Consider the following 25,784-nt stretch of genomic DNA (forward strand, 5'->3'; position numbering starts at 1 on the left):
ACCAGGAGGGCCGGCGTCTATACCGGCACCATGAAGAAGGATCTCCGGCTGAGCTCCAGTGGGGGCCCCTCCTCCTGAAGCGTTAGGACTCTCTTAGGGCTCAGCCGAGGCCCTCCAAGTGGAAGCCCCAACGGGAAGCGCATCCAAGAGCGCGTGTTACCTTCCCGCCGCCGGATTTCGCTGAGCTGCTCCTCCAGGGCCTTGCGCAGATGCCGACAGGCCAGCACGTCCCGCTGCAGCCGCTTCCGCAGGACCAAGATGTTGTTCAACTCAGCCTGCAGGCTGTTGACACTTGGTGAAACAAGACACCAGAATTTTAAAGCAGACCTACTTGTGCTTTAAGATACCAAGCCCAGAGAGCCTGCGTCTGCATTTTATGTCATTTGTGGGGGTTTTCTGATTGTAAGAATAAAATCTTTGTTTCTAGAAAATTTTAAAATATAAAAGGACTAGAAGAGCAAAAATTACTGTGACCCCGCTCCCAATGAACACACAGCAGACTGTATTTCCTCCCAGTCTTTTTGCCTGAGTATTTTTACGAGGCTGAAATAATACTGGACACATGATAATGAATGGTGAGTTCCTCACTTAAATATTTCCCTATGTTTTTGGAAATCATTAGCAAACATCAGCTTTAATGACTATATAATATATAATCGAGTGACTGTCCCGCCATTTACTTTAATTCATCCCCTATTAGTGGACATTTGGGTCATTTCCAAGTTTTTGCTACAGACGTAGCTAGGTGGAAATAATTTAATTCCCCAGAATGCTTCTCTGGAACAAGGCCTTGCATGGGCTTGGGTATGGAAGGACGGCTCTCCACAGAAGAGAAGGTGACAAGGAAAGCATCTGCTTGTGTCACCCTTAAAAGACGTGGCACTGGAGGTAAGGGCGAGGGGCAGGAGGGACAAGAAAAAAAGACAGGGAGGAGAGAGAGAATCAATCACGGGAGGGAGAGAAGGACCAATTTAGGGGCCAAGAAAAGAACTCTTAAGTGCTGGGCTAGCCACTCACAAATGCACAGTAGAATGGGCTTTTATCTGAGGGGTGGGGGTGTTGAGTTTCACATCTGGGTCAGTGACCATGTAACACGGTGTTGACCTGTACAGAAAGCTTGCATGAAACCAGTAACCCAGAACTCAGAGGCCGTGAAAAGGCACACCTCCCAGAATCTGCATTAATCTGGGGAATACTGTCCAACAGACCTGTGTCCAGTGATGGAACTGTTCCGTATCTGTGCTGTTGAATACGATACCCACTAGCTGAATGGGCCTACAGAGCATTTGAAATGTGGCTAACAGACTGACAAACTGAATGCTTCATTTTTTTCCTGTAAATTTGTCTGGTCACATGGCTAGTGGCTACTGAACTGGGCAGAGCAGATCCACAAGCAGGGCTCCGGACTCCTGACGTGCACATGGCAGGGATCTGAATCAACTACACCCAGCTCTCAGAGGAACAGAGACTCCAGCCCACACTGGAATAACATAAATAACATTCCACTGAAAATCTCTGTGCCTGAAGCTTTGTTTCACACTCAGGTTAGTTTCTTAACATGGAGTCCCAGCAGTGCAATTACTGGGTCAAAGTATATGAACTGTTTTTTTGAGATGACCAAAAAGCATAAACAAATCAGAAGGCTTCCTCTTTAGAATACCAAAGAAATGGACCACTCTGTCCAGCATCTGGCCTATATTATCCCCTGGGAGGGTCCGTCAACACTCTGAAACTGTCTTTAAAAATTTATGAATATGTGGACTTTTTTAGGGACAGACCCATAAGTTTTCATCAGATTGTTCAAAGGGGGTCCACAACCCCCAAACGGTTAGGAGCTATTGCTCTAAGAAATGTGTGCCTCAGACTCAAGCCCCACTTTCCCTTCAGAGATTCCTTCCGGCTCCAACCATCAAGCTACAGACATAAATCAACATATATTGGAAGGAAAATAAACCATTATGTCTAATCTTCTATGCTCGCTGCTTTGAAGATGGTTCATTGTGAAGCAGCCTTCCTGCAATGGAAAGGGCCCTCCCAGCAACTTGTACCTCGTTCCATTTCAAGACAATCATAATGATCAATTTGTAAGGCTGATGGAAAACCTTACCGAGGTGTCACAGCACAGCACTCGCTTGGATGCGGTCGTGCTGGAGACACATTTAACCAGGGGGAAAAAAGGAGATTGTTTCAGCGAAGCTCCCGCGATTAGGGCTGGGGTAAGCTGACGGCTTCACTCTCTCTTCCATCTTCTGACAGGGTGAAAAGTACACAGCTGCTGTTCCTGTGTCTGTCATTTATGTTTCCCCAACTCCAGGATCTCTGCAAGGTGTGAGGAGTCGGTGGAACAAAAGGGGCTTGGCTCAGAAAGAGATGACAGCCCTGCACCCTCCTCCCTCCCGAGTGTCGTGGGGGAGGAGTCGGAGGATCTCGGCTCCAACAGCGCCCCAGGACCTCGGGCAGGCGGCTGAACTGCCCCAGCCCTGCTACTCTCATCCGGAAGAAGGGGATAATGCCTGCCCTTCAAGGTTGTTCTGAGAATTAAATGAGATGTTACAAGGGAAGGAGCTTAGCACAGTGCCCGACAACATACAAGAAGCTCAACAAACATCCCTTCCTTCCTAACATCTCCCAACAAAAGATATTTCTAAGCCAGACTTTCTGATACTCGTGAGTCACATCACTGACTTTCATCTGGAGATGATTTAAGTTCCCCCAGGAGGCGCTGGGCATCTCTAGAGATTCAGTTGGTTGTCACACCTGGGGCAGGGGCGGGTGCTATGCCAGGGAGTGGTAAAAGCCAGAGATGTGGTTGAACATCCCACAATGTACGAGACAGCCCCTCACGACAGAAAAATCATCTAGCCCCAAAGCACAGGAATGCCGAGGCTCAGACAGTCTGAGTCACAGGCAAGTAGAACTGCCCTAGTCCTCAAGATGAGAGGTGTCTCAGTAGGGCCTGGGCTCAGGAGCCAGGGAGCTCTGAGCGCTGAGAATGCCTAACTGCAGAAGCTTGGGTAATACTCCTAACATCTCCGAGAGCGGATTCCCACTCCTGTGATACAGGGCTGAAGAGTCGCTGTGAGGAATGACAGTAAGGGGAAAGGACCAGGCACAGAGATGCCCACGGCCACTTCCCTTCCTCCCTGCCCTCCTTTTCCAACTCTAGTTACAAGGACGTCCTATGTCTCCTGAGTCAGTCACCTGTTACTGCCAGTCTCCAAAGAGTGGGCAGTGCTGGAGTAACCCTGGGGGGCTCCACCTGCCTCAGCCCACACTTCTGCCCCCCGGAAATGGCAAGGTCTGAGGACTCAAAACCCTCTACAAGCTGAGTTTATGATATTGAGGCATATGGAAGCTTTTCACATTGTTCTTAGTCTTAGTAAGTGTTATGGTTTATTGAGTGCTTACTATGTGCCAGGCAGAATTAGGACTTTACACATTGTCATCTTGTTTTAACACCCTGTGAGGCAGGCGGGGAGGCAGGTAAACAGGCAGAGGGGCGGCTAGGTCGGCAGCAGGCCAACCTCAACTGCACAGACACGCACACGGAGGCTCAGGGTGAAAGGGGACTGACCCAGGAGCTCAGAGCTGCTGAACAGCAGAGCTGCGATCGGGACCCAGGCCTGTCTCACCCTAAATGTACTTCCACTCTGAAAATGAACAGGAAACCTTTTAAGCATCCCTGTTAGTCATGGCCCTGACCTGCCTTGGTCCCGTCCACATTTTTCTTCATTAAGGAAGAGCCTGTGAAACGCAGAGCCGCCCTCCATGACGCTGAGAAGGCTGGACCGCGGCGCCATCAGCCCACAGGGCCTCCCGGTGCCCAGAGTCAAACAGGGCTCCCGTCCCGAGAAGCTGCACAATTAACCCCACTTCACCCCCGCTCCGCCTTTGAGTTTCCCAGCACTACTCAGCCCCTCCCCTGAGTAAAGATGACAAGCAGCAGAGGCTTCTTGAAAAAGCCCACTTTCGTGAGCGATGCCGCTCCCGGAAGTTCATCAGCATGTTTTAATTTTCTTAAAACTCATTTCAGATTTTAAAAACCTGAAAACTATCTCATAACTTAGAAAGTGTTGGGGGGGCTGTGGGGGACTTCCATCCCCTGAACATTTCCCGAGTGCCTGCTCCTTACCAGCCCTGGTGACAGGCACTGGGAAGTGCAGGCAGCAAGACAGAGCCCTGCTCTGGGGGCACCCACGGTCCAGGCCACACCAGACAAGTAACAAAGGGAGGTAAGGGAAATGGTGAGGGCAGAAGAATGGGGGGGGGGGTGACAATCGCCCTGGGGACTAGTGTGGGCCCCCTGACAAGGGGACCCTCAAGAAGAATTCTCAAGGACTAGTGGGAGGCAAAGCAGGATGTGGACACTCATCCAAAGGCAGAGGCAGGAAATACACAGCTCAGGGAACAGTGAGGGCTCCAGTACCGCTGGAGTGAAGGGCAGAAGAGGAGTGCAGAGTGGTGGATTTTCTTAACTTTTTATTATGGAAAATTTGAGGCATATACAAATGAAGACAAATGAATATAATGAGCCCCTCTCCAGCCCACCCCCCTGACCCCAGCCCTGAGAACCAGGGAGCCACGGCCAGTCTTGTTCCATCCGTGTCCCTGCCCACTTCCTCCTCATCTGTGTAGTTTTGAAATGAACCCCAGACATCATGGCCATTCACCTGTAGCCATCCCAGTGTGTAGAGAGACGGCATTTCCCTGGGAGAAATCAGTGCTGTGGACACAGAGCGGGGGCCTGAGCAAGACCACTAGCCCATTATCAGCTTTCCTATTACACTCACTGGCCCCAGGTCATCTCAGCAGTTCTGTAAAGACACAAGTCACTCCACGACCGAGAGACAGGTTTGAGTGCTGTCACTCACTGCCTGTGTGACTTTGGACAAGTCACTTACCTTCTCCGAGTTTCCACGACCTTATGGAAAACAGATGATAGTATCACTTAGCTCACAGAACAGCCGTGAGGGTAATATGAGATAATACACAGAGAGGTGCTTTCTAAATCTATAAAAAAGCATCATTAAAATCCGAGTGATTACTATTACAGTATTTTTATCCTACGCTTGTTACCAAAAATTAGACAATTCTTGCTAGAAAATGAATATATCTGATTTAAATAAGGCAATCACCATCCAAGCACTTTAAGCTTCCAGGGCAAAGTGGGAGGGATTTGCTGCCTCAGAAACTACCAGCATTTATTCAAAATATGTGTGTGCACGTACGTGTGTGATGTCCACACGGAGACCCTTACCTGTCTGAGTCCTGCAGAGATTTTACCAGGTGTGTATAGATGTCTCGCTCTTTCTTCAAGACCTGAATCAGCTCTTCATAGCCTAATTGTTGCTTTTCCTGGAAAGGACAATGGGCATCTGACATTAAGAGAAGAATTTTTAAATAGCACATCCTTACGTTATGCAAACCTACATGGATAGTTCTGATTTATAAATCCAAACAAAGGTGGTCCCCTGTGCCAGTCTCCGATCAGGCCACAGTCAGAGAGCACCACCTGCAGGGGGAGTAGGGGATGACTGTCCATCGCTCAGCTCAGCAGAAAGCTGGGCACCGTGCTCCCGACACTAAACAGGCCGCTATAAAACAATGACAACTGGTGGGAGGAGGGATAAGTCAGGTGTTCGGGATTAGCAGATACACACCACTATACATAAAAGAGATAAAGAACAAAGACCTACTGTGTAGCATAGGGAACTACATCCAATATCTTATAATAACCCACAACAGGAAAGAATCTGAACAAGTATATATATGTGTACACATACACATACATATAAATTGAAATCACTTTGCTGTACATCTGAAACTAACACAACGTTGTAAATCAACTATACTTCAATTTAAAAGAATTCTCCCAAAAAAGCCCCATCACCATCATTAACTGATTTGAAACTGCCACCCATCAGGACTGCTGGTCATGGTTTTCACGACACTACAAAGAATGCCCTCCCACACTTATTCTTGCTCCAAAGAAAGGAAACCTATAAACCAAAACCTGACAAGTATTAGGGACAAGGGACTTACATTAAAACAGAAGGGGTTAAGTGAGTCACGCTCTAAAGGCACCCTGAACAGAGTGACGCTAAAGAGATCTTAGGTGGATCTCTGCCACTCACTAGCTGTGTGACCTCCACTAACCAGCTTAACACCCTCTGTGAGGTTCGGGCTCCTCATTTACAGGGTGTGGGTGTAGCTTTGTGAATGAGCAATCACAGATGTGAAGGTTTTTTCATGGTTCAAATTTTGGCTCTGTCACTTCCCAGTTTGGGGACCTCGGGAAGGTACTTACTAGAGCCTTCGTATTTCTACCTGTAAAATGGTGAATAGCCACCACCTCATTTTGTTACAGAACAGATGAATTGCGTATTGTAAGGAACCAAGGAACCAAGGATCCCGGGGGGAATGGCTAATTCCAGTATTAGGGAATGGAAAATCAAAAACCATCCAGGTCTACAGCATTTTGTCATGCCAGAAAATAAGGAAGTGCTTAAATAAAGGAACACGGTCAAAAGGATACGGGAGCCGGTTTGAAAAGGCCAAATCTGGGACAATTTGAGCATCAAAATAAATAATGATAGTAACAGATTATAACCTACTGAGTACCACAGAAATTCCTGAGTCCACACGGACAGATGGGAAGAAGAGTGGGCCTTTCTTTACAGCAGAACAACTAATAAATGTAGAATGAATAATGGAATTAGAAGAATCACCATTTGCTAACCACCATGGTAATAAATAATTCAACCAAAAACATAAAAGGATGCTAAAACCAATGGGTGAAAGTTTGAAGATCAGAGTATTTACATAGACTCAAAATACCTCCCCCCAAATACTTATTAATTACAAAGGAAAAGGAGGAACTGTATAGTCGAGACACCAGGCAGACACCACCTTCATAAAGCTATCCAAGTCAGCATGGCCGGTAATGGGACAGATCTAAGCCGAGTGCCATCAGACAGGACATGATGAGAACACGACCTGGACCCTGGGATGCTTCTGCCAAAGATGCCTCGCCTGAATCCAGTCACCAAGAAGCACCAGACAGACTCACCTGAAGGATGCTTGACAATATGACTGGCCTGGACGCTTCAGGAGCATCAGGGCCATGAAAGTCCAGGAAAGACTAAAGACTATTAAGCGCAACATGCGTCCTGAACTGATCCTTCTGCTACGGAGGGCGTCATGGGACAACTGGTGAGATGCGAATGAGTCTGAGGATTCGGCGGCAGTGATGGGTCCCTGCTGCCTCCCTGGAGGTGATGGCTGTGCTGTGTTATACAGGGGAGTGTCTCTGCTTGCAGGAGACACACACTCAAGTACACAGCTTCACGTGGGCAGCTTACTCTCAGGTGGCTCAGGACAAGTAAAATCCTTTATTCTTGGAACTTGCCCGTAAGTTTCTTTTCATGAAGAAAATGGTAAAATAAATAAGTGAACATGTGCAGAACACCTGGCATGGTGCCTGGCACCGACTAGATGCTCCCTGATGCTGGAAATACACTCAGTTAGTGCAGAGACTGGGGCTGCAAGCGGCCCTTGGGTTTCACAAGGACTCAGGCTTTCTCAGATAACCACCTAGGACAGGGGTCCTTACCCTGATGAAAATTCAAATATGAACGGGGTGGGTGGGAGTTTCATCTCTATTTCCACTAAGCTCCATCTGAAATTCAGCATCCCCTTCAATCGTGAGTTGAAGGACCACTGCTACTGCTACAAACCACAGGACTGTTTTCCTGTGACTCTGTCATCAAAAGAAATACTGTTACTTTGTATATGTTGCAAATACCTCAAAACATTTAATCTTATCACTACTTCAAAACTATAGCAGACGCTACGGTCACCACTAGATCTTGTTATTTTTAACGCATTAATAAAGCACCATTTCTACAGCCTAATTCTTTATATTTTGATAGCCAAATTTCAAAACAACTGGTTTCCTTTGTAAGCCTGTGCTCGTACTTTATGCATTTAAATACTTTTCCGGGGAAGAGGTCCTTGGTTCCAGTAGTCGATCAGAGGGATGCAGAGGGCGAAAAAGGTTCCAAGTCCCCGCCCTAGGAGACCGCTGCTGAGCTGAGCTCCTTGCCCTGAGCAAAACGAGGCAAAGGCACCCCTGCCAATTAAGGGATTTAAATGCTAAACCACCAGTTTGGTCGTGAGGAGTTAGTCACCCACACTGTGAGAAATGTCAGGCCCTTTTGTAAATCACGCCACATGTCACTGGCACAAGGTGCTCCCACCTGCCTTCCGTGCACAGTAAGCATCAGCTCCCACCTGTACACACCATGCGTGCAGACAGAGGGTCCCAGAGCAGCGCCTGGCGGGGAATCCAATCGGGTATCAAGACAGCCACTGTGCTAAGTGCTCTCCAGCATTTTCTCATTTAATCCTCGAACCCCAATGAGCTCCGGCATTACCACTCTCCCCGTCTTGGTGATGAGGGAACTGGGACGCGGAGGACCAATGGATGCCCAAGGTCAGGACAGTGAGGCAGGGTGTGGATCCAGGCAGCCAGGTTCCAGGACCTGCACTCTTCAGGCCACCCATGAACACGCCACGGTGGACACAAAGCACTGGGCGCTTGACCAAGGTAACAGGGCCACTGTCAGCCACGTAAAAGCCAGCCAACAGTGACAATGAAAATAAGAAAACCTACTGCTTCTTGAGCATCTACCATGAGAGGCAGTCATGGTTAACAGTGTGTGACCTTATTGGCTGTGTGACCTTGTACAGGTCAACCTCTCTGTGCTTCAGTATCCTCAGCTATAAACAGAGGTAATAATTCTACACGTCTCATAGGGTTGTTAGAGATTAACTAAGCTAATCTATACAAAATCCTCAGAATGATGCTTGGTGTGGCGGAAACACATGGTAAGTGTCGGCCCTAACTCCATTCCTCTGCACCAGTGCTCCGCCAGGTGCTTACACAGATCACCCCTAATCCCAACAGACACCCAGAAGTGTACTGAGCTTCCCACTTTCCACGAGAATAAAGCGATTCTCTGAGAAAACTGAGTTGAGTCCACTAAGCTAATAACTGGCAGTCAGAATTTGTGCCTAGGTACGTAACTTCAAAGCCAACCAAGAAGGACTAGGAAAAAAGATGAATAAATACGGACCCCTGGTGGATGGGGCAGACTCCCAGTGAGGGCGCAAGCACCCAGCAAAAGAAATCCCGACCCTGAGGACCCCGTGTCTTACTAGATCGCCAAGGGCCTGGCCTGAAGCCCTAAAGGACTGTCCGCTGTGGTCGGTGTGGGGCCTGGGTGCCCAGCTCAGCTCCCCTCCTCTCCTTTCGGGCAGCTATTCCAACCGTCACCAGGTTTTTCAGGTCACTGCTCACCTCGGCCCCCTCCCTCCACCTGCCAGCCTGCCACACCTCCGCTTGCTCTCCTGCCCTCCCATCTCCGTGGGCCTGGGAAAGCCTCCGCCCGAGCTCCCGGGGGAAACGCCTCCGTCCGAGCTCCCGGGGGAAACGCCTCCGTCCTCCTTGGAGACCATGCTCCATCGGTCACCCCTCGCCAGGACACTCCAGGGAACCTCACCAAGACTCTCAGCAGGCAGCCTGCCCTCCTCCGGCCCCTCAGCACCCTGCTCTACCTTCACCCAGAGCTCAGGCACCAACCACCTGTTTCCAGGCTGGGGGAACCCCTCCAGGCAGCAGCATCCCGAGCCAGGCACCGTGCTTGGCACAGATCAAATGCTGCCACAAATCCTGGCTGAAACGATGACTGAAAAGGTAAGAAGGGAACCCAGGGACCGACGTGAATCTTAAGAGCAGAGATTCCCGTGGATATTTTGCATAATGGAATTCAGAGTGAGTCAGCGTCTTCTAGAAGCAAACTGCTCACCCATGTTAAACAAATGAACTCTTCGGAACAATCTGGGTCCCATTTCATCAGTCACCTATTCCCCTGCATTGAATCATGCCCCGTTAGAATGAAGTCACTAGGCTCCCTCAGCAGAGCTGACAAATCAGTGGATACCCTCGGCGCAGGGGCAGAGGGCCAGGCTGCCCAGTGGGGGGTGGCGAGAAGCACCAGCTCAGCCAGAGCAAGCCACCCCCACCCTCCACCCCCACTCCGCCCCTCCCAACAAGACGGAGCCCTAGAGTCGACGACTTCTGCTCTCCATGGGGCTGACACGGTTTCACTGCCCCCGCAAGATGCGGCTCCTCAACTCCCCCTTGGCATCTGTGAGAACCTCTAGTGTGTTCCAGCAATCACGCCCTTTTACTGTCATTGTTTTGCTCAAACTACTCAACGCTGGATTCTACAGCTTGGAATCAAAAGAACTAATACCCTTACACTATTTCCCATCCTCTCAGGAGGCCAGCATGTAATTCCCCATTTTACAGATTAGGAAGGTGAGTTTCAGAGAGACTAGGTGAGGAGGGGAGGGTATATAGCTCAGTGGTAGAGCGCATGCTTAGCATGCATGAGGTCCTGGGTTCAATCCCCAGTACTTCCATTAAAATAAATAAATAAACTTAACTACCTCCCCAACAACCCCCCCCCACCAAAAAAAACTGCATCAGAGAGACTAGGTGACTTTCCTAAGGTCACAAAGCCAATAAGGAGCAGAACCAACATTCTGACCCCAAAGTCCAGACATTTTCTACCCTACCAGAGTTTCCTCAATGACTTGAAGGAAGCACATGTAATGGGTACACCAAAGCCTGAAGAGGCAGCAGATACATAAGAGAAAGCTTAATGACTCACTTCTTGGTAATCAGGGCAATTTAGTGGCCTGGTGGATAGACGGTCTATCTCAGTAGCTATGTCACAGCTCTGTAACAAAGACATTTATTTCAATACTCGGGAAATTCAGCAGCAATGTCCCAACCATGTCAATAGCCAAGCTATAAATCTCTGGCTGCAGCAAGTTAAATATGGTCAGTGTGTTTTACTCTCTGTTCTTCAATTCCCTGATCATCCAGCATTAATTCTCAGGATCACACATGATTAGAAGGAAAACAGACTGCCCCGAGTCAATGGAGACATCATCACAGCCTCGAGTTCTTTGTAGAAATGGGCAGAGGATAAACCCTAAGTCAACACAAAGCAGCCAAGGGCACAGCAGAAGAAATCCAGGTTTTCTACAAAGAAAAGAACTACAATCTGAAAAGTCTACCTGTATGCTGCAACAGTTGGGGTTTCTTAAACTGACACCTAGAAGTTTTCAATTCCTAAATGATCATTTATAATCTTTCAGCCACCATTTGCAGTTACTTGCGTAGAACACAATTAAAACCTTTGCTCAAATATGTAGGCATTCTGCACAGTCGTTTAAACATCGCCAGGATCTGAAATATAACTGTAATGCCCATGGAATGACTTTATACTTATGGTTCCATGAAGTACAGAAATCGGCCAGCAAGGTGGTACAGATGATCAAACTAGCAAGGGGGAATTTTAAAGCCCTCAGCCTGTTCAACGAATTTAGCAACGTTTTGTTCAACATTTAAACACTTTTTACATGCCTAAAACATGATTCAAAATAGTGAAGTTTAACTAAATGTATTCAAATTAGTGACGATCTGTCCATCTAAAAAAAAACCTATGGGCTGCTATCTTGTTTCAAAACAGACTGTGCCGGATTACGGGTTAATATGCATCTTAATATGCAGCTAAATTTGATCAAAATTAAGTAACTACGAGCAAGTTAGAATCACAAAATATTAGCCCTCTGAGATAACAGTTATCAACTTGCTCGAGGTCACTTAAGTGAAGGACAGACCCAAGAGAGGGATCCAGGCCTCCACACTTTTAATGGCCCAGCCCAAGGGCCAAGTCCATGATGATGTTCTTAGTCAAGAGAAACAGCAAAACGCACATCCACAAATGGTGAGAGTTAAGGAGGAGCTCCCACTGCTCAGCCAGTGGTGCCCTCCAGGACCAGGGATGAACCTGAGCAGATACACAGTGCAATGCCTGGTACTGGTGCCGAAATACTGAAATATCTCTTCGTCAGTTGTAAAATAACCCTTGATCCCCCCACCCCAACCACCGCAGCCCCTCTCCAAGACCCAGGAAGCACAGGGCTGGCGGCTGACACACGGGCGGGCCTCCAGGACCCCCCTCCCGCCCCACCGCCCGCATCTGCTCTGATGTCCGTGCCCGGGCTGTGCTGCTTGTTGGTTATTTTGAGAACCACCCTTCGCAAAAACCGTAGGTCAGGATCAGAGTCATTCATCAGGGAACTAATTTGCCTAAGAATTCCCTGTGTTCTGAATGTATGAACTTAATTAAGCCAGGCTAAAAAACCAAAATGAAATAAAACTTGGCCTACAGTGAACTCCTTTCCTTTCCCATGTCTGGTGGCCTGGCTGCATGATATGCAAGCTAAAGGTCAGAACAATCCGTATGCAGGTCCGCAGACCAATGTAACATTCCTTCACTCAGGAAACACCCACTGAGCCGGGCACCGGGCGGCCGCTGGGGTTCAGATACGAACACCGGCTCCCTACCCTCGAGGCGCCTGCCCACGTGCGCAGGGGCTCGAGAGAAGGGCAGCAGTAAGGGCGCCTGAGAACATCGACACAGGGACCCAGGGCTACAGCGGATGGGCGTGCAGAGTGCCGAGCACCAGGGAGGACAAGGGGACAGTGCTCTCGGCAGGTCACAGAGAAGGTGACACCTGAGTGACACCTCAGGAGTGTTCAGCAGTCACCAGGCAAACATGGGAGAAAAAGGCAAAGGCACAGAGAGGTACAAACACAGCGTTTCCGGAAACCTGCGGTAAGTGAGCTGTTGTTGAGATGCCGGGGAATGGCGGATGGGAGAACAGGGAGCGCACTAGGCGCCAGGTCAGGAAGGGCCTGCGGTACCATTTCCGTGTGCATCTGAACTGGAAAAGGTTCTTACCTCCCGATCACACCGTTCTTGAGAGGTAAGCCCTCGGGGAGCCAACATGAGGCTCCTGTTTTAACGAGCTGGGATTTCTCCGTTTCCTGTGTGGCGCGAATACTTACACTCAGCTGAAGGATACTAACGCGGATGGTGGAAAGGCTGAGAACCCCTCCTCTACCTGTTCTAAAAGCTCAGTTATCAGCAAGAAGGCATTAGAGGACCTTCAGATCAAAGAAGTTATCAGATATGTGTCAGGAAAGAATACGAGCTTGCATGTGAACGTCCGGCCTCAGCCCCGCTCACCTCAGAGAAGATGGTTTTGCTGCCTGGTGACTGAGGGGGGCACTTCTCGGTGATGAGGCCTTCACTCCCCAACTCGAGATCCTCCGCCGTCGTTAGGTAGTGGTTCTGCGGTATTACTTCCAAGCCTTTTTCAGTGAATTTCTAAGGAAACAAAACAAATCATAAGGAAGTTTTCATCAAGGAAAAAATATTAAGAGAGGGTCCTAAACTCTTCAAGGGGAGATGTACTTTTTTTCACAATACCCGTATGGCCTCCAAATAATTTCCATTATCCCCAAATATCAGGCAGTTACAAACTGTAATGCAACCCATTTGTGCATTACTACAACTAGGAAGCCAGCACGCCACGTGGCCACGGCAAGGATGGTGGCTGGCACTGCATCCCCTCCCTCTGGCCACCACTGATGCGGCCTCCCGGCAGGTACGGAAGACAAAGTCCAGGCTTCAGCCCCGGGACCCAGGTTCCGATCCTGGGTTCCCGTTGGCCAGGATGTGATTTCTGGGTCTGTTTCTCATCCTACGGGGTTACCACAGGGAGGACAGGGACTGCACGTCACAGCCCAACAAAGCCTAGGTTCTCCTGAAACATTATAAATTTGACAGCCCTTGATCCATCCACATCCATGAGGCGATCCGACTTCCAGGAAGAAAAGGGCAGGCCCGCGACTGCTGGCGTGGGTCCTGGTCACAGGTGAGAGGCTCTTCCTGCATGATGAGCCCCAAGGCAGCTCCCCGCCGACCCCCTCACAAGAGCTGCCATCCAACAACACAACGGGACTAGAAACCATTTTCTGGTCTTTTGGCCAAATTCAAGTGTCAAACCTATCCCTAACTATTTAAAACCTGGTAACTCCTGAACTGGGTTTCTATTCACACTGTCGGAAATAAAGGATGAGAACCACAACTTATTCCTAAGCACCCATCTGAATCAATTTATCATGTCATCCTCTAAGAAATAGGCGAACATGAATGAGAAAGAAGCAGAAGCAATTTTTTGTAAAAACCCATTGAACTGTAACAGGAAGAGCTGGGAATCAAAGAACCAAAACTGAGATTCTAGAATTACCGTAATACAGTTGTGCTTGGGTTACACTGCTCATTTTTATTTCTTAAAAGTCCAGTTATAAACGTTGTTAAACAAAAGCACTGTAAGGCTTAAAAGGAAAACAGCCACCCCTCACCTCTCCACTTCCCACCTCGGAGTCCCACTCCCCAAAAAAACCAACTTTTGATGCTACTTCCTCCTTCTCTTCTTCACTTCCGTGTTTCTAAATTACGTTCCTACTCGCATGTTTCTTGATTTCCTAAAATTAGATTTTATCTTTTGGCTCCTATCATAGACGTTTAAGGATTTCTCTTATCATCTGGACCTCAGTATCCTTCCTAATAGTCACATCACAATTTTAGCTAAATTCACATTCTGCATTCATGTGATTATGGCCACACAAATACCGTTCACAGCCCAGCCATGGAGTGTTCCGGGATGATTTCTGTTCACGTTTGCTTCTTTGTTTTTCTTGGTGTTAGCAACAACTACTTAGTTCAGAAAACTAAATTATGTACTTTGTGTTAACTTATCTCCCAACTCTCTAAAAGAACTTATGAATCCTCCTAGACGGAGTCAAGACACAATAGGTAAATGATGGGTTCTTCCGTCTCTTGAAGAAATCCCAGTGAAGTACCCCTTGCATAGCTGGAATCCAGGCTTCTACCTCAGTGGCTCAGCTGTCAGCCTGAGACCTCCCTTCACCGCGTCCCAGGTGAATTCCCTACTCTCTGGATCCCCTGTCTCTCCCATTTTTGGTTACATCCTCATTTGTCTGGAATCGTCCTTTAGGAGTTTCCCGCCAAGAGTACATGGAGGCAGATGATTTTAGGCACCGAATGTCTGAAAGCACCTTTACTCTGCCCTCACTCTTGCTGCCAGCTTGGCTGACTACACAATGCTGGACTAGGAATCACTTTTCCTCCAAATTCTGAAAGCACTGCTCTCTTGGCTTCTGGCTTCCAGTGTTGCTGCTGAGAATCCTAACATCACTTCGAGTCTGGGGCCTTTGTACATGACCCACTATTTTCTTCTTTCTGGAAGCCTTTAAGATCCTCTGTTGTTTGTGGTGGGGAGTTGCTTCTTGGGCTTTTTTTGGGGTTTTGTTTTTTTTTTTTTTTTTTTTTTTTTGGTTTTTACAACTTACATTTTATTTGTTTTTTATTTTTATAAAATCTATTTTTATATTTAGTGGCTAGTATCACTAAGATCCCCTCTTAACCCATGTTCTCAAATTTCCCAACAATGTGTCTCAGGATAGAGGTCTTCTTTCATTTCCTGTGTGAGAAACAGAGGAGGCCCTGTCAATGCCGAGATACCTGTCCTTACACTCTGAAAAGCTTTCTCCTCGGACTTTGAACTTTTCCTTCCCTCTGCTTTGCCTTTTCAATCTTTCTGAACTTCTGTTAGTCACACATTGGAGCTCTTGAATCAAGCCTCTAATTTTGTCTTTTCTCTTTCATTTTCTCATCTTTTTGTTTGTTTCTTTGTTTAACTCTATTTTCTGGAAGATACAGTTGACTTTCTCTTCCAACTTTTCTAATTTTTTAATTAAGCTTTTTATATCTGTGATCAAACTTTCCATTTCCAATAGGTCATTCTTCTTTTCCAAATATTATCAGATCCCAATCTTATTTCTTATATAAAGACATTATAATGTTGAGTTTTTGAAAAGTTGTCTAGTTTTCTTCTCATCCTCCCCGGTTTCTGTTTCCTCTGTGAGGCTTGGTTCTGTCTGTCTGTCTTTCCTCTTAGATGCTTTTCTCCTATTTGAGGAACTCAGGCCACCCACCTCTCTTTAAGGGTGGAAGTGCCCAGAAGCTCTGTGAGTCTGGAAAGGGCACATCAGTGGTGACCTCGCTGTGAGATGATGAGGTGGGAGACTCAGCAGCTTTGTTGGAGGACCCCTGACTGTCAGCATCTCTCAGTCCTCTCTCCCCACAGAAGACCCTCAATGCTGGGACGCACACTCCAACTCCTTCTCATCAACAGAGCCGCGCCTGTTTTCAGCTGCACCTAGTGACCCCCAGGCTAGAGCTTCTCGGGTTTAAGGTCCCCACAGAGTCAATCTCCCATCTCCTGCTGGTGAGGAGAACAAGGCCACCTAACTGCCCAATGTTCCAGCCACACCTCCTGCCTGCCTCCCGGTACCCCTACTGCCTGCTGAGCCTCTCTGGTTCTGAAGGATTAATCAGCTTGCTTCTTGTTCGCTTTTCATCCCGAAGGTGCGGAACAGAGGGGAGAAAGCTGAATCTTGTGTAGCTACCACTTACCCGCCCACCGACCATCCAAATGGCACCTGCTGTTCGCCATTCTCCTTCTCCTGGTCCATGAGTTTATACCACTTACCCCTTCACGGCCATGTTAATGAGGCCTCAGAGGAAGCAGAGTTAAACACCCATGTTCACTCCATCACGGTTACCTGTAGCTGTGAATCAAAAATTCACTGCACCATCAAATGTGCAGGGTATTCCAAGATAATAAGGACTAGTTAAAGTACAGAGGACTGAGGGGGTAAGGCCCAAAGAGGGAGCAGCCAGTACTGCAGCAGCAGGAGGCCGCAGCCAGAGCAAAGCAGGGTGGGGCCCGGACTAGTCACGTGACCCAGGATAAGTCCCTCCCCTTCTCGGGGCGTCCGTTCCTCCAAACCTAACTCCCTGGTGGCTGAGGTTCAAATGACATAATGAAAGCTCTGAAGTGCTCTGATATATAGCAGCGAAGACTACAACCTATTTCGCCAGCCTTATTTTTATATAAACATTCCTGCAAAAGTGTTTAAAACAAAAGAACCCTATGCCGAAGTCCAAAGACTTAAACACAAAAGAGAAAAAAATGATGGCACCTGAAGCAACAAGTCCTTCTGATGAGCACTCTCGGTCAGACTTCTGATCACTTGCTCTTGACTGTGCAATTTTTTATTACTTTCACTCAAAAGACTCTTGTAACGATTCTCCACTGCTTTCTCTCTTTCATTCACTTCGTTGCGTAATTTCTCAACTTCATTTCTAAGGTCCTACCAGGACAGAAAGAAAAAGAAGAAATGGACTTTACTTAACAAAAATTTCAAGGTAACAATCTTTCACCTGTTTATCTTACCGCTTTAAGAGAGCTAGCTAAATAGATACACGTAACAAATGTGAACTTGCTTCTCATGAAAACCACCTTCAAGAATAATTTGAAACTTGGGAAAAGTTTTAGGCACAGATATTTATCACAAAATTATTTATGATACTGAAAAACCAGAAAGAAACTAAGTATCAAATAGGAAATTATAAAAAGAGTATGGTATTAAAAAAAATCACAATTATGAGTAAAAACAAAGCAGGATACTATGTAATATGAAGCTGATTGTCTTCTAAGTGTTTATACAAAATATTGTTAAGGCTGTGAGGTAACACATCAAAATAATAACAGTATCCCTTAAGTCAAAAGATCACGGGTGATTTTCAATTGATTTTTATTTTTTTATTTTTCTGAGTTTCTAAAATCTCTAAGTCAGTCTGCATTATTTTCCTAATCAGAAAAAAAAACTGTCTTAAGTAACAATATTTACAGTAACATGGGAAATGCTCATGTTATAATGTTAAGAAAAAAAAAACAGACAACAAACAGTATACAGCGTGGTTTTTAACTACCTCAAAATATGTACTATTTGTAATACGGAAGCACTATTCCCAACAGCAAAAGGCTGGAAACAACCCAGATGCCCGCCAACAGAGGAGTACACTGTGGGACATTCTCACAGCGGCGCGCTATAAGCTGTAAAGGAGAAGGACTGACGCCTCTATAAACACGGCACCCTCGAGGCATCAGAACACGTTCAGAATATGTTGCTCGTGTCGGGGTGTGGGGTGGAGGGTGGCGTGCGCTCCAAGAGAAAAAAAAGTATGTCTAGCAAACTGCCATTTATTTCACCATAAAATAAATTAGATGGTTGCCCATAATGAAAAGGGGAGAACAAGAAAGAGGACAGAGAAGCCTCATTTTACAGACGTGATGGTGAAACCACTTAAATGGTTAGACAACTATTTCAGTAATCAAATAACTAAACCTGAAAGCAGAACAAAGAAATGGGAAAAGAAGTTAACTGCATATCAAGCTGATTGGTTAACCAGAGAGGACTGATTTCATTAACGTAAAAGCGAGGAACTTGAAGACCCCTGGTGGGATATTTCTCTAAGGACAAAGGGACCGCTGCAAAGATCTTAAACTGTTTTCAGTAATCGCGTTGCAGGAAATAATATCTGTATTGTTATTCTGAAACTACATGTGTATAAATAATACATATATTTTACTAATAAGTAATTTTTACTATCATAAGAACCAAGCCTCAGAGAAAACAAATACAAATATAAAATAAAAGTTACAGCCTGTAATGCTAAATCTGAATTGGAAATATCAGTATGAACTTACATTTTCCATTATTTCTTTCTTTTCATTGAAAAAGCCTAGAATCAGTATCCTTCCTCGCATGCAGGCTGTAGTCTCTAAATACCCTTTCTCACCTAAAAAAAAAAAAAAACCCATACCAAAAATCCCCACCAAAAAACACACAAAATACAGAGTTCTTTAAAACAGCGTAGTCCCCAGAACAGCATGATCAGCATTACCTAGGAATTGAAAATACAAATTGCTGGACCCCACCCGAGACCTATTAAATCAGAAGCTCTGGAGGGAGGGAGGGCCCATCAACCTATGTTTTTAAGAGCCGCGCAGGGGATTCTGAAGCACACTGAAGTTTGCCTTATAGAAAGGGATGACCCCAGCCCCGGGGCGGGAACGTACTGTAAGAGCCCAGACAACTGATCAGGTCAGAAAGGAAGGAAGGAAGCTATCAGAGACTCCACGTTCACGTCCAAAGAACTCAAGAACCAACCTGAATGAGCTCTTTCACTGTCCAAACATAGGACAGTTAGAGCACCAAGGACAATAACGGTAAATTAAAATACATCAAAAATGTTAAAAATCTATGAGTTCATAATGATTTTTTAAAAATCCTTTAGTCACGGTGATAGGCAGAATAATGCCCCCCCCTAGACGCTCACATCCTAATCCCCAGCAGCTGTGACGATGCTGAACTGCATGGCCAAGGGTAATGAAGGCTGCAGATGGAATTGAGGTTGCTAATCAGCTGACCTTAAAATAGAGAGATTATCCAGTTGGGCCCAATGTAATCACAGAGATTCTTAAAAGTTGAAGAGGCAAGCATGGAAAAGACCCCACCAGCCACTGCTGGCTTTGATGATGAATGCGGGTCACGGGTCTAGAAATGCAGACAGCTTCTAGAAGCTTGGAAAAAGCAAGGAAATGCATTTTCCCCTAAAGCCTTCAGAAGGAATACAGCCCTGCCACAGTAAGACCCATTTCAGACTCTGACTTCCAGAACTACAAGTGTGTGTTGTTAAGCAGCCGAGTTTGCGGTGATCTGTTAGAGCAGCGATAAGAAACCTACACAGTCATCTTTGGAAGATTCTAGGGGATTCTTATCTTGTCTTTTTTGTATGAACTACCCCTCAGGGTAACTAAATAGATGATGAAAAATAGGTTTTTCTTCATAGAAATACACAGCTATAAAAGAAGGAATAATGAAATTAAATTATCACTAATTAAACAATCATCAATGGCTAGTAACATCACAAAAACAGGGACCATCATATACTGTATACCTCCTGTTGCAAGTACAAATGACCACCTATCATGGAATCTTGCCAAAAAAACCTGAATTTGATCATACACCTTGATTAACTACCAATTTACTAGAAATAAAGTCAGCAGAGAAACAACTTGAATGACGTTACAAAAAATATAATAAGCACAATTCAAAAGGTGGAAAACTACAAAACACAAATGACCCATCTTATTCAATAAATAAATTACAAAGAAAAAAAAAAAGGAGGGAAAAACCTGTAGATTAAAAAATAGTAAAGAAAGTTAGGGAACGTTAGTGCTCCCTAATCACAGATTCATACTGATTCTACAGAGTTCATTCCAGCCTTCCCTAACTTTCTTAACACACACACTCACACACTCACATACTCACTCACTCACTTATACACAGAGTTGACACAGAAATAAATATAAATGTGTATATGCATGTGTCAGTATGCAAACATATATCTTCAAGCCCTGTCTACTGCCACAGCCTAGAAGGACTGACACCCCAATGGTAACGAGGACACCTGTCATTCAGATCTTGGTTTCTAAATAGCATCTCCAATGAAAGAAACCAGGGATCCTAAGAGAAATGGTTGATTCCAGGACTGGGTTAGGGAAAACACAAGATACATCGAGGATATCTTGTGACCCTAACAAGTAAGGAAGTGCTCAAGAAATGTTGAAAAGACACAGGAATCAATTTGAAGGAGCTCCCAATGGCCAAATCTGGGACAATATGAACAAAGAAATAAATCATGATAGTGACGGCTTAACAACCTGCAGAATAAACAAATATCCATGAGTCTGTACTGATATAAACAAATAATAATAACTTCAGGGAAAGGACCAGTCCTTCCCCACAGTAGAATTACAACTAATAAGTGTAGAAGGAACGATGGAAAAAGAAAATCACCACAAAGCAAACACCACAGCACTAGCTGTTGTGGGTAAGAACTATCAATAAGATTTTTGAAAGTATGATGAGAAACAAGATATTTACATAGCCTCAAAGTACTTCCCCCCAAAATTCTTTAAATCTCAAATTGAAACATAGTAACTTTACTGTGGAGAAACCCAGGAGAACCCCCTTTAACCAAATGACCAACAGAAATCTCAGCAGAAATAACACAGATTGAGATTATGCACCCCCGGATATGACATATCCCGTCTTTGCTATTCTTGCCAAAAATGTATAACCTCAATCTAATCATGAGAGAAACATCAGACAAGCCCAAATTGCGGGGCAGTAACAAAATAACTGACCAGTACTCTTCAAAGGAGTTAAGATCACAGAGGACAAAGACTGAGCAACTGTCCCAGACTAGACAAGACTAAGGAGACACGACAGTTAAAGGCAACGTGGATGCTGGACCAGAAAAGGGGCATTAATGGGAGAACTGGCAAAATTCAAATACAGTCTACAGGTTGCAGTATTGTAACAGTGTTAGTTTCCGGGCTCTGATGAGTGTTCTAGTTCGGTAAAACGTTAACACTGGGGAAGCGGGACAAAGGATGTGTAAGAACTGTCACTATTTCAAATCTTTCCTCTAGGTCTAAAATTATTTCAAAATAACACATTTTTAAAAAGAGATATCAATCAATGCAATGTCTGCGTCATGATTTGAACCAACTGTCTAAAACAATTTTTAAATGAGACAGGGAAATCTAAACATTAATTGGCTATTCAGTAATATTAATAATTAATCTTTTTGAAGTGAAAATGATTTTTTTTTAATGCTGAAAAACTGATTAAATAACATGCCTGGGAACTGCTTAAAATATCTGAATGTTAAGAGAGGGAAGTGGGAAGAGCATAGGGATAAAACAAGGTTGGCTATGAGTTTATGATTGCTGAAGCTGGGTGACAAGTACCAGAGGGTCCATGTACTATTCCCTCTACTTTTCTCTGTATTTGAATTTTTCTTTAATAAGGAGTGTTTTTTTTTTAAAGACATTGATTAAAAACCTGAAAGAAATACCACAATGCATGATTATGGATGATTTTCTAAGTTTTTTCCCTCAATTTTTAAAATATACTAAAAGTACAGACTACCTTCATAATAGGGGATAAAGTAAACATTTTTAACATAACATTTTGTAAAAAGAAAGACACCACTTTAAAAATTAAATGTTAATTTTTCTCTTGGGCAAAGAGATGATGATGAGATTGTCCTAAACCTTTAATCCAGAATAACCAGACCTAGAACCTATCATGAATGGTAAGTGTCCATAAATAGACATTGAATGCCACAGGGAGGAAAGATTTTATTACACAAATAATACTACAACAACATTAGCAGAATTCTAATGTTAAATAGAGTAAGAACATTCTCCTGCAATGTGGTCACGCCAACAAATTAAAATGTTTTCCTACCACAAACGTTCCTTTCAGTCCTCATCCACCTGCAGCCATAATTTTTATACAATCTTAACTTTGCTTTGGATTTTTTTCCCATTTTACTTTACTCCATTACACCACAACCTACAAAGAGCATACAACAATGAAATAATGATGACACAGTAAGAACAATTAAAAATTTAAAAGTTTAAGAGTATAGAGTCAAGAAAATAGTCATTAATTTAAAAAAGTGCAATGAAGAGAAAGGTCAGCGGAGATGCTGTCCCTGAGCTGACAGCTTGGCTCTCCTCCTCGGAGCCCAGGGCAAAGGCAAGGTGTGGTCACCGCGTGATGCTCAGTGAAAGATACCACGGAATCTCCCTGTTTATCCACTTCAATGAGGATATCATCACCCTCCTGCTTCCACTGTCTTCAACCGTTTACTCTTCCAGCTAATACAGCAGAGAACAGCTCCGTGCATAAAACAGAAGGTTTTTTTTTTTTTTCTAACTTTGGTTTGTTTTCTTAGGCTAAATCTCCATGAGTGGAATTACCAGGCCAAAAGGTAATAAGAATAAGCATGTTTTGAAGATTCTTTCTACAAACTGACAAACTTTCTTCCAAAAAGACAGTGGCTGAAACACCACCAACAAAGCCTAAGCCTTTTGTTTCACAGCCTCACCAGCACTGGTGTTTTCTTAAGTATTTGCTAATATAATTGGCCTGAAATGGTTCTTCGCAAGAGTTTAAACGTTTGTTTCTTTGATGGCTACCACACTTTGATAGATTTGACTCTTGTTTGAATTTCTCCTTGTGTAAATTGTCTTAGCTCCTAATGAAAATGTTTTCAAGGATGGTTCTAAGGAAAAGCCGATCTCTCAAGAATCACCCAGTGTGCACACACACACGCACTCTCACTCACAGTCCCCCGACATCAGAAAGGCCACCAGGACAGTCCATCTGTCTCACTAACGCTACCAGAGAACAGGTAGACTATGGATGTGTCATGATTTTTTTGCCTTCCTGACTGCTTTGCGAGCTGTACTAATCGGAATGAGTGTGTGGACCAGCTCAGAGGAGCAGCTGTGGCTGGTGAGCAGCAGGGTAAGGAGGACTGGGACTGCCCACACCTGGGGCCACCCACACCTGGGCTCTATTGTTCTACACGTTACTGTTCGCAGCACGTTCACATCAACCCCCGTGATCTTCACAACCTCCAGTGGCCTGCGAGGCTTTTCTCCATGGACCCCCACCAGCCCGCTGACCTGGCAGAGCAGAAAACCACCCAGCTGAGCCCTGCCCAAAGCCCTGCCCCACAAAATCATGAGATATAATAAAATGATAATAAGACACCAAGTTTAGGGGTAATTGTTATGTAGCAAGAGATAACCAAAACAGAACTCGGGAAATATCTGTTGGATGACTGAATAAATGAATGAGGTCAGTGGGCCTGCTCCCATTTTACGAACAAGGAAGCAGGTCCAGACAGGTAATTCACCCAGGATCACAGGCACTCAGGCACAGCACCTGTCTGAGCCCAGGTCTCTGATTCGAAGTCTCTCAGCTCACTTCCACACAATGACAAGGGTATGGATTTCGTCAGGACCAGCCACTAATGCAGTGATTCCAAGCCACTCAATGGTCATCTGACACTTGTGTGTAAAAACCTCCCCCTGAAAATTGCTGGAAAAGGGACCATGAATTCTTGTGTTAAGCCATTTAGGTGCATCTTTAAATTCACAACGTATTTACCTGCCATCCTAGGAAGATCCTGCTTTCTAATTCTAAACTACCTGTGCAATATGCTAAGTAAAACGTGTACACTGTCCGTGTGCACGGCGAAGACAGGCCCACTTACATCAGCTCCCAGACTCAGTTCCATCCTTCATACAAACACCTATCAGACCCATATTTTGACGTCTGGTTCGTGTGTGTGTGTGTGTGTGTGTGTGTGTGTTCATCAATCATTTACTCCATTCTCTAGTCTACTGTTTCTAAAATTTTAATTCAGCTCCCTAGGTTAAGAACTTCTTACATGTTTTAAGTGAGAAAAGCTACAGCATAGTAGCTTTTCTCTCATGACCCCAACCTAACAGAGTTGACAATATGAAAATGACCTACCTGTTCCAGAATCCCACAAAGGACACATAGTTCTGTCACTCCTCCAGACTGGGGAATTCTTACTACTCCAGACGGGCCATTGAATAGCCCCTGGGAGCACATGCAAATCTGTGCGTGGGTACATTTTTGGGGGTAGGGCACCCTCAACATAAATCAGAGGCTCAGGGAAAGTCAGGACACCAAAGAGTACAAACTATTTCTCTTATTATAACCATCAGTAATAGAACCAGTATTAACCAAGGCCAAGGCATTTTCACATAAAACCCCTCTAACTGCCTACGCAGTGAGTATAGCCCTGTGTTTACAGAAAGGAAACCAGGGCTTGTGGAGGTTGGGAGATTTCCACAAAGCTTTACAACAAGTTCTAGTCCTGAAGTCCAAAGCCAAGTCAGTTTGACCCCAAATTCTGTGCTCTTCCCACTCAACCGTGCCATTGCTAAAACCAAAGAAAGTATAAAACCACTCTGGGACACTGTCAGTAACTCCAATACCCAGAGCTAATTTGATAGTTTCTCCAGGGCTCAGATGGATGGAATATCCAGTCTGAGACTGAGGTTCCTCTGCTAATGGAGGCAGGACCAAGGATCTTGGCCCCCCCATGAAGAGCAGGCAGAGAAGGCCTGAAGTAAAAGGACCGCTGCAGGGAGGGGAACTGTGTGCCGAGGTGGCCTTGAGGAGGAGCAGCTGCCATGGCAACACAGACAGCCGACGGGCTCGCGAGCCCGGCACCAGAGGAGTTATAATAAATGTTTAGGGGAGGCATGGAGACGGCATGCCTCGCCTAAGAAAAACAATCAGAACTGAAAATTGATAAACTTGGATGGTTTCCCCAAACCTCCTTCAATATTCCTGGGCTGTGAAGACAGGCAGACCTAGCCTTAAATCCTAGCTCGAATGCTAACTAGCTGTGTGGCCACAGATAGATAACTTAAATCTTTGTGAGTCTTTCCTTTCCAGTAAATGGAGATATTAATATAGATTCCTGGCATCTGTGGAGGGTTCCATGAGAGATGGGTACCCAACACAGAATTACGTGCACAGGGAGTGACACTGTGTCACTCCACCTGTCCCCACACACACCCTCCAGGCTGACCTCTCCTCCCAGGCGTCCTCGTGTGGGCACAGCACCCCCACCCAAGGTTCAGCTGTTCCCCCTCCCCCTGGCACATCATCCAACAGGAAACCCAGGCCTGGGGGTTCAGCGCATCCTCCACACAGAGCACATGAGAGGAGAGGAATGAGGATTTGGTGCTTTTACGATGCCACAAGTGCCCAAATCCTGCCCCGCCCACTGCTCCCACCCCCGCCACCCAGAGTTCTCAAAGGCGCTGAACTGGGAAACAAAAAACAAGTCTGGACAACCTCATAACCAAAGCAGAGCTTTCCAGTAAAACTGAGGGCTGGTTTTTTTTGAGGGAGGTGGGTGGTGGGGAGCGGGAAGGGAGGGGTGGTG

At 45.5% G+C, this 25,784-nt stretch overlaps 1 protein-coding gene across 5 annotated transcripts in view; it reads right to left on the reverse strand.

Annotated features, from left to right (window-relative positions):
- The window catches only part of CDK5RAP2 (CDK5 regulatory subunit associated protein 2), a 167,473-nt gene that overhangs the window by 75,763 nt on the left and 65,926 nt on the right, over positions 1-25,784 (reverse strand). For all 5 annotated transcript variants that reach the window (XM_045513130.2, XM_010950351.3, XM_010950349.3 and 2 more), the window contains exons 13-16: positions 17,060-17,230; positions 13,173-13,313; positions 5,258-5,355; positions 161-291 (exon numbers count right to left, since the gene is read on the reverse strand). In XM_045513130.2, coding sequence (XP_045369086.2) covers positions 161-291; positions 5,258-5,355; positions 13,173-13,313; positions 17,060-17,230 — 541 coding nt within the window. The remainder of the gene's footprint in view (positions 1-160; positions 292-5,257; positions 5,356-13,172; positions 13,314-17,059; positions 17,231-25,784) is intronic.

The sequence above is a fragment of the Camelus bactrianus genome, chromosome 4, assembly GCF_048773025.1.
Source record: "Camelus bactrianus isolate YW-2024 breed Bactrian camel chromosome 4, ASM4877302v1, whole genome shotgun sequence".
Classification (NCBI taxonomy): Eukaryota; Metazoa; Chordata; class Mammalia; order Artiodactyla; family Camelidae; genus Camelus; species Camelus bactrianus.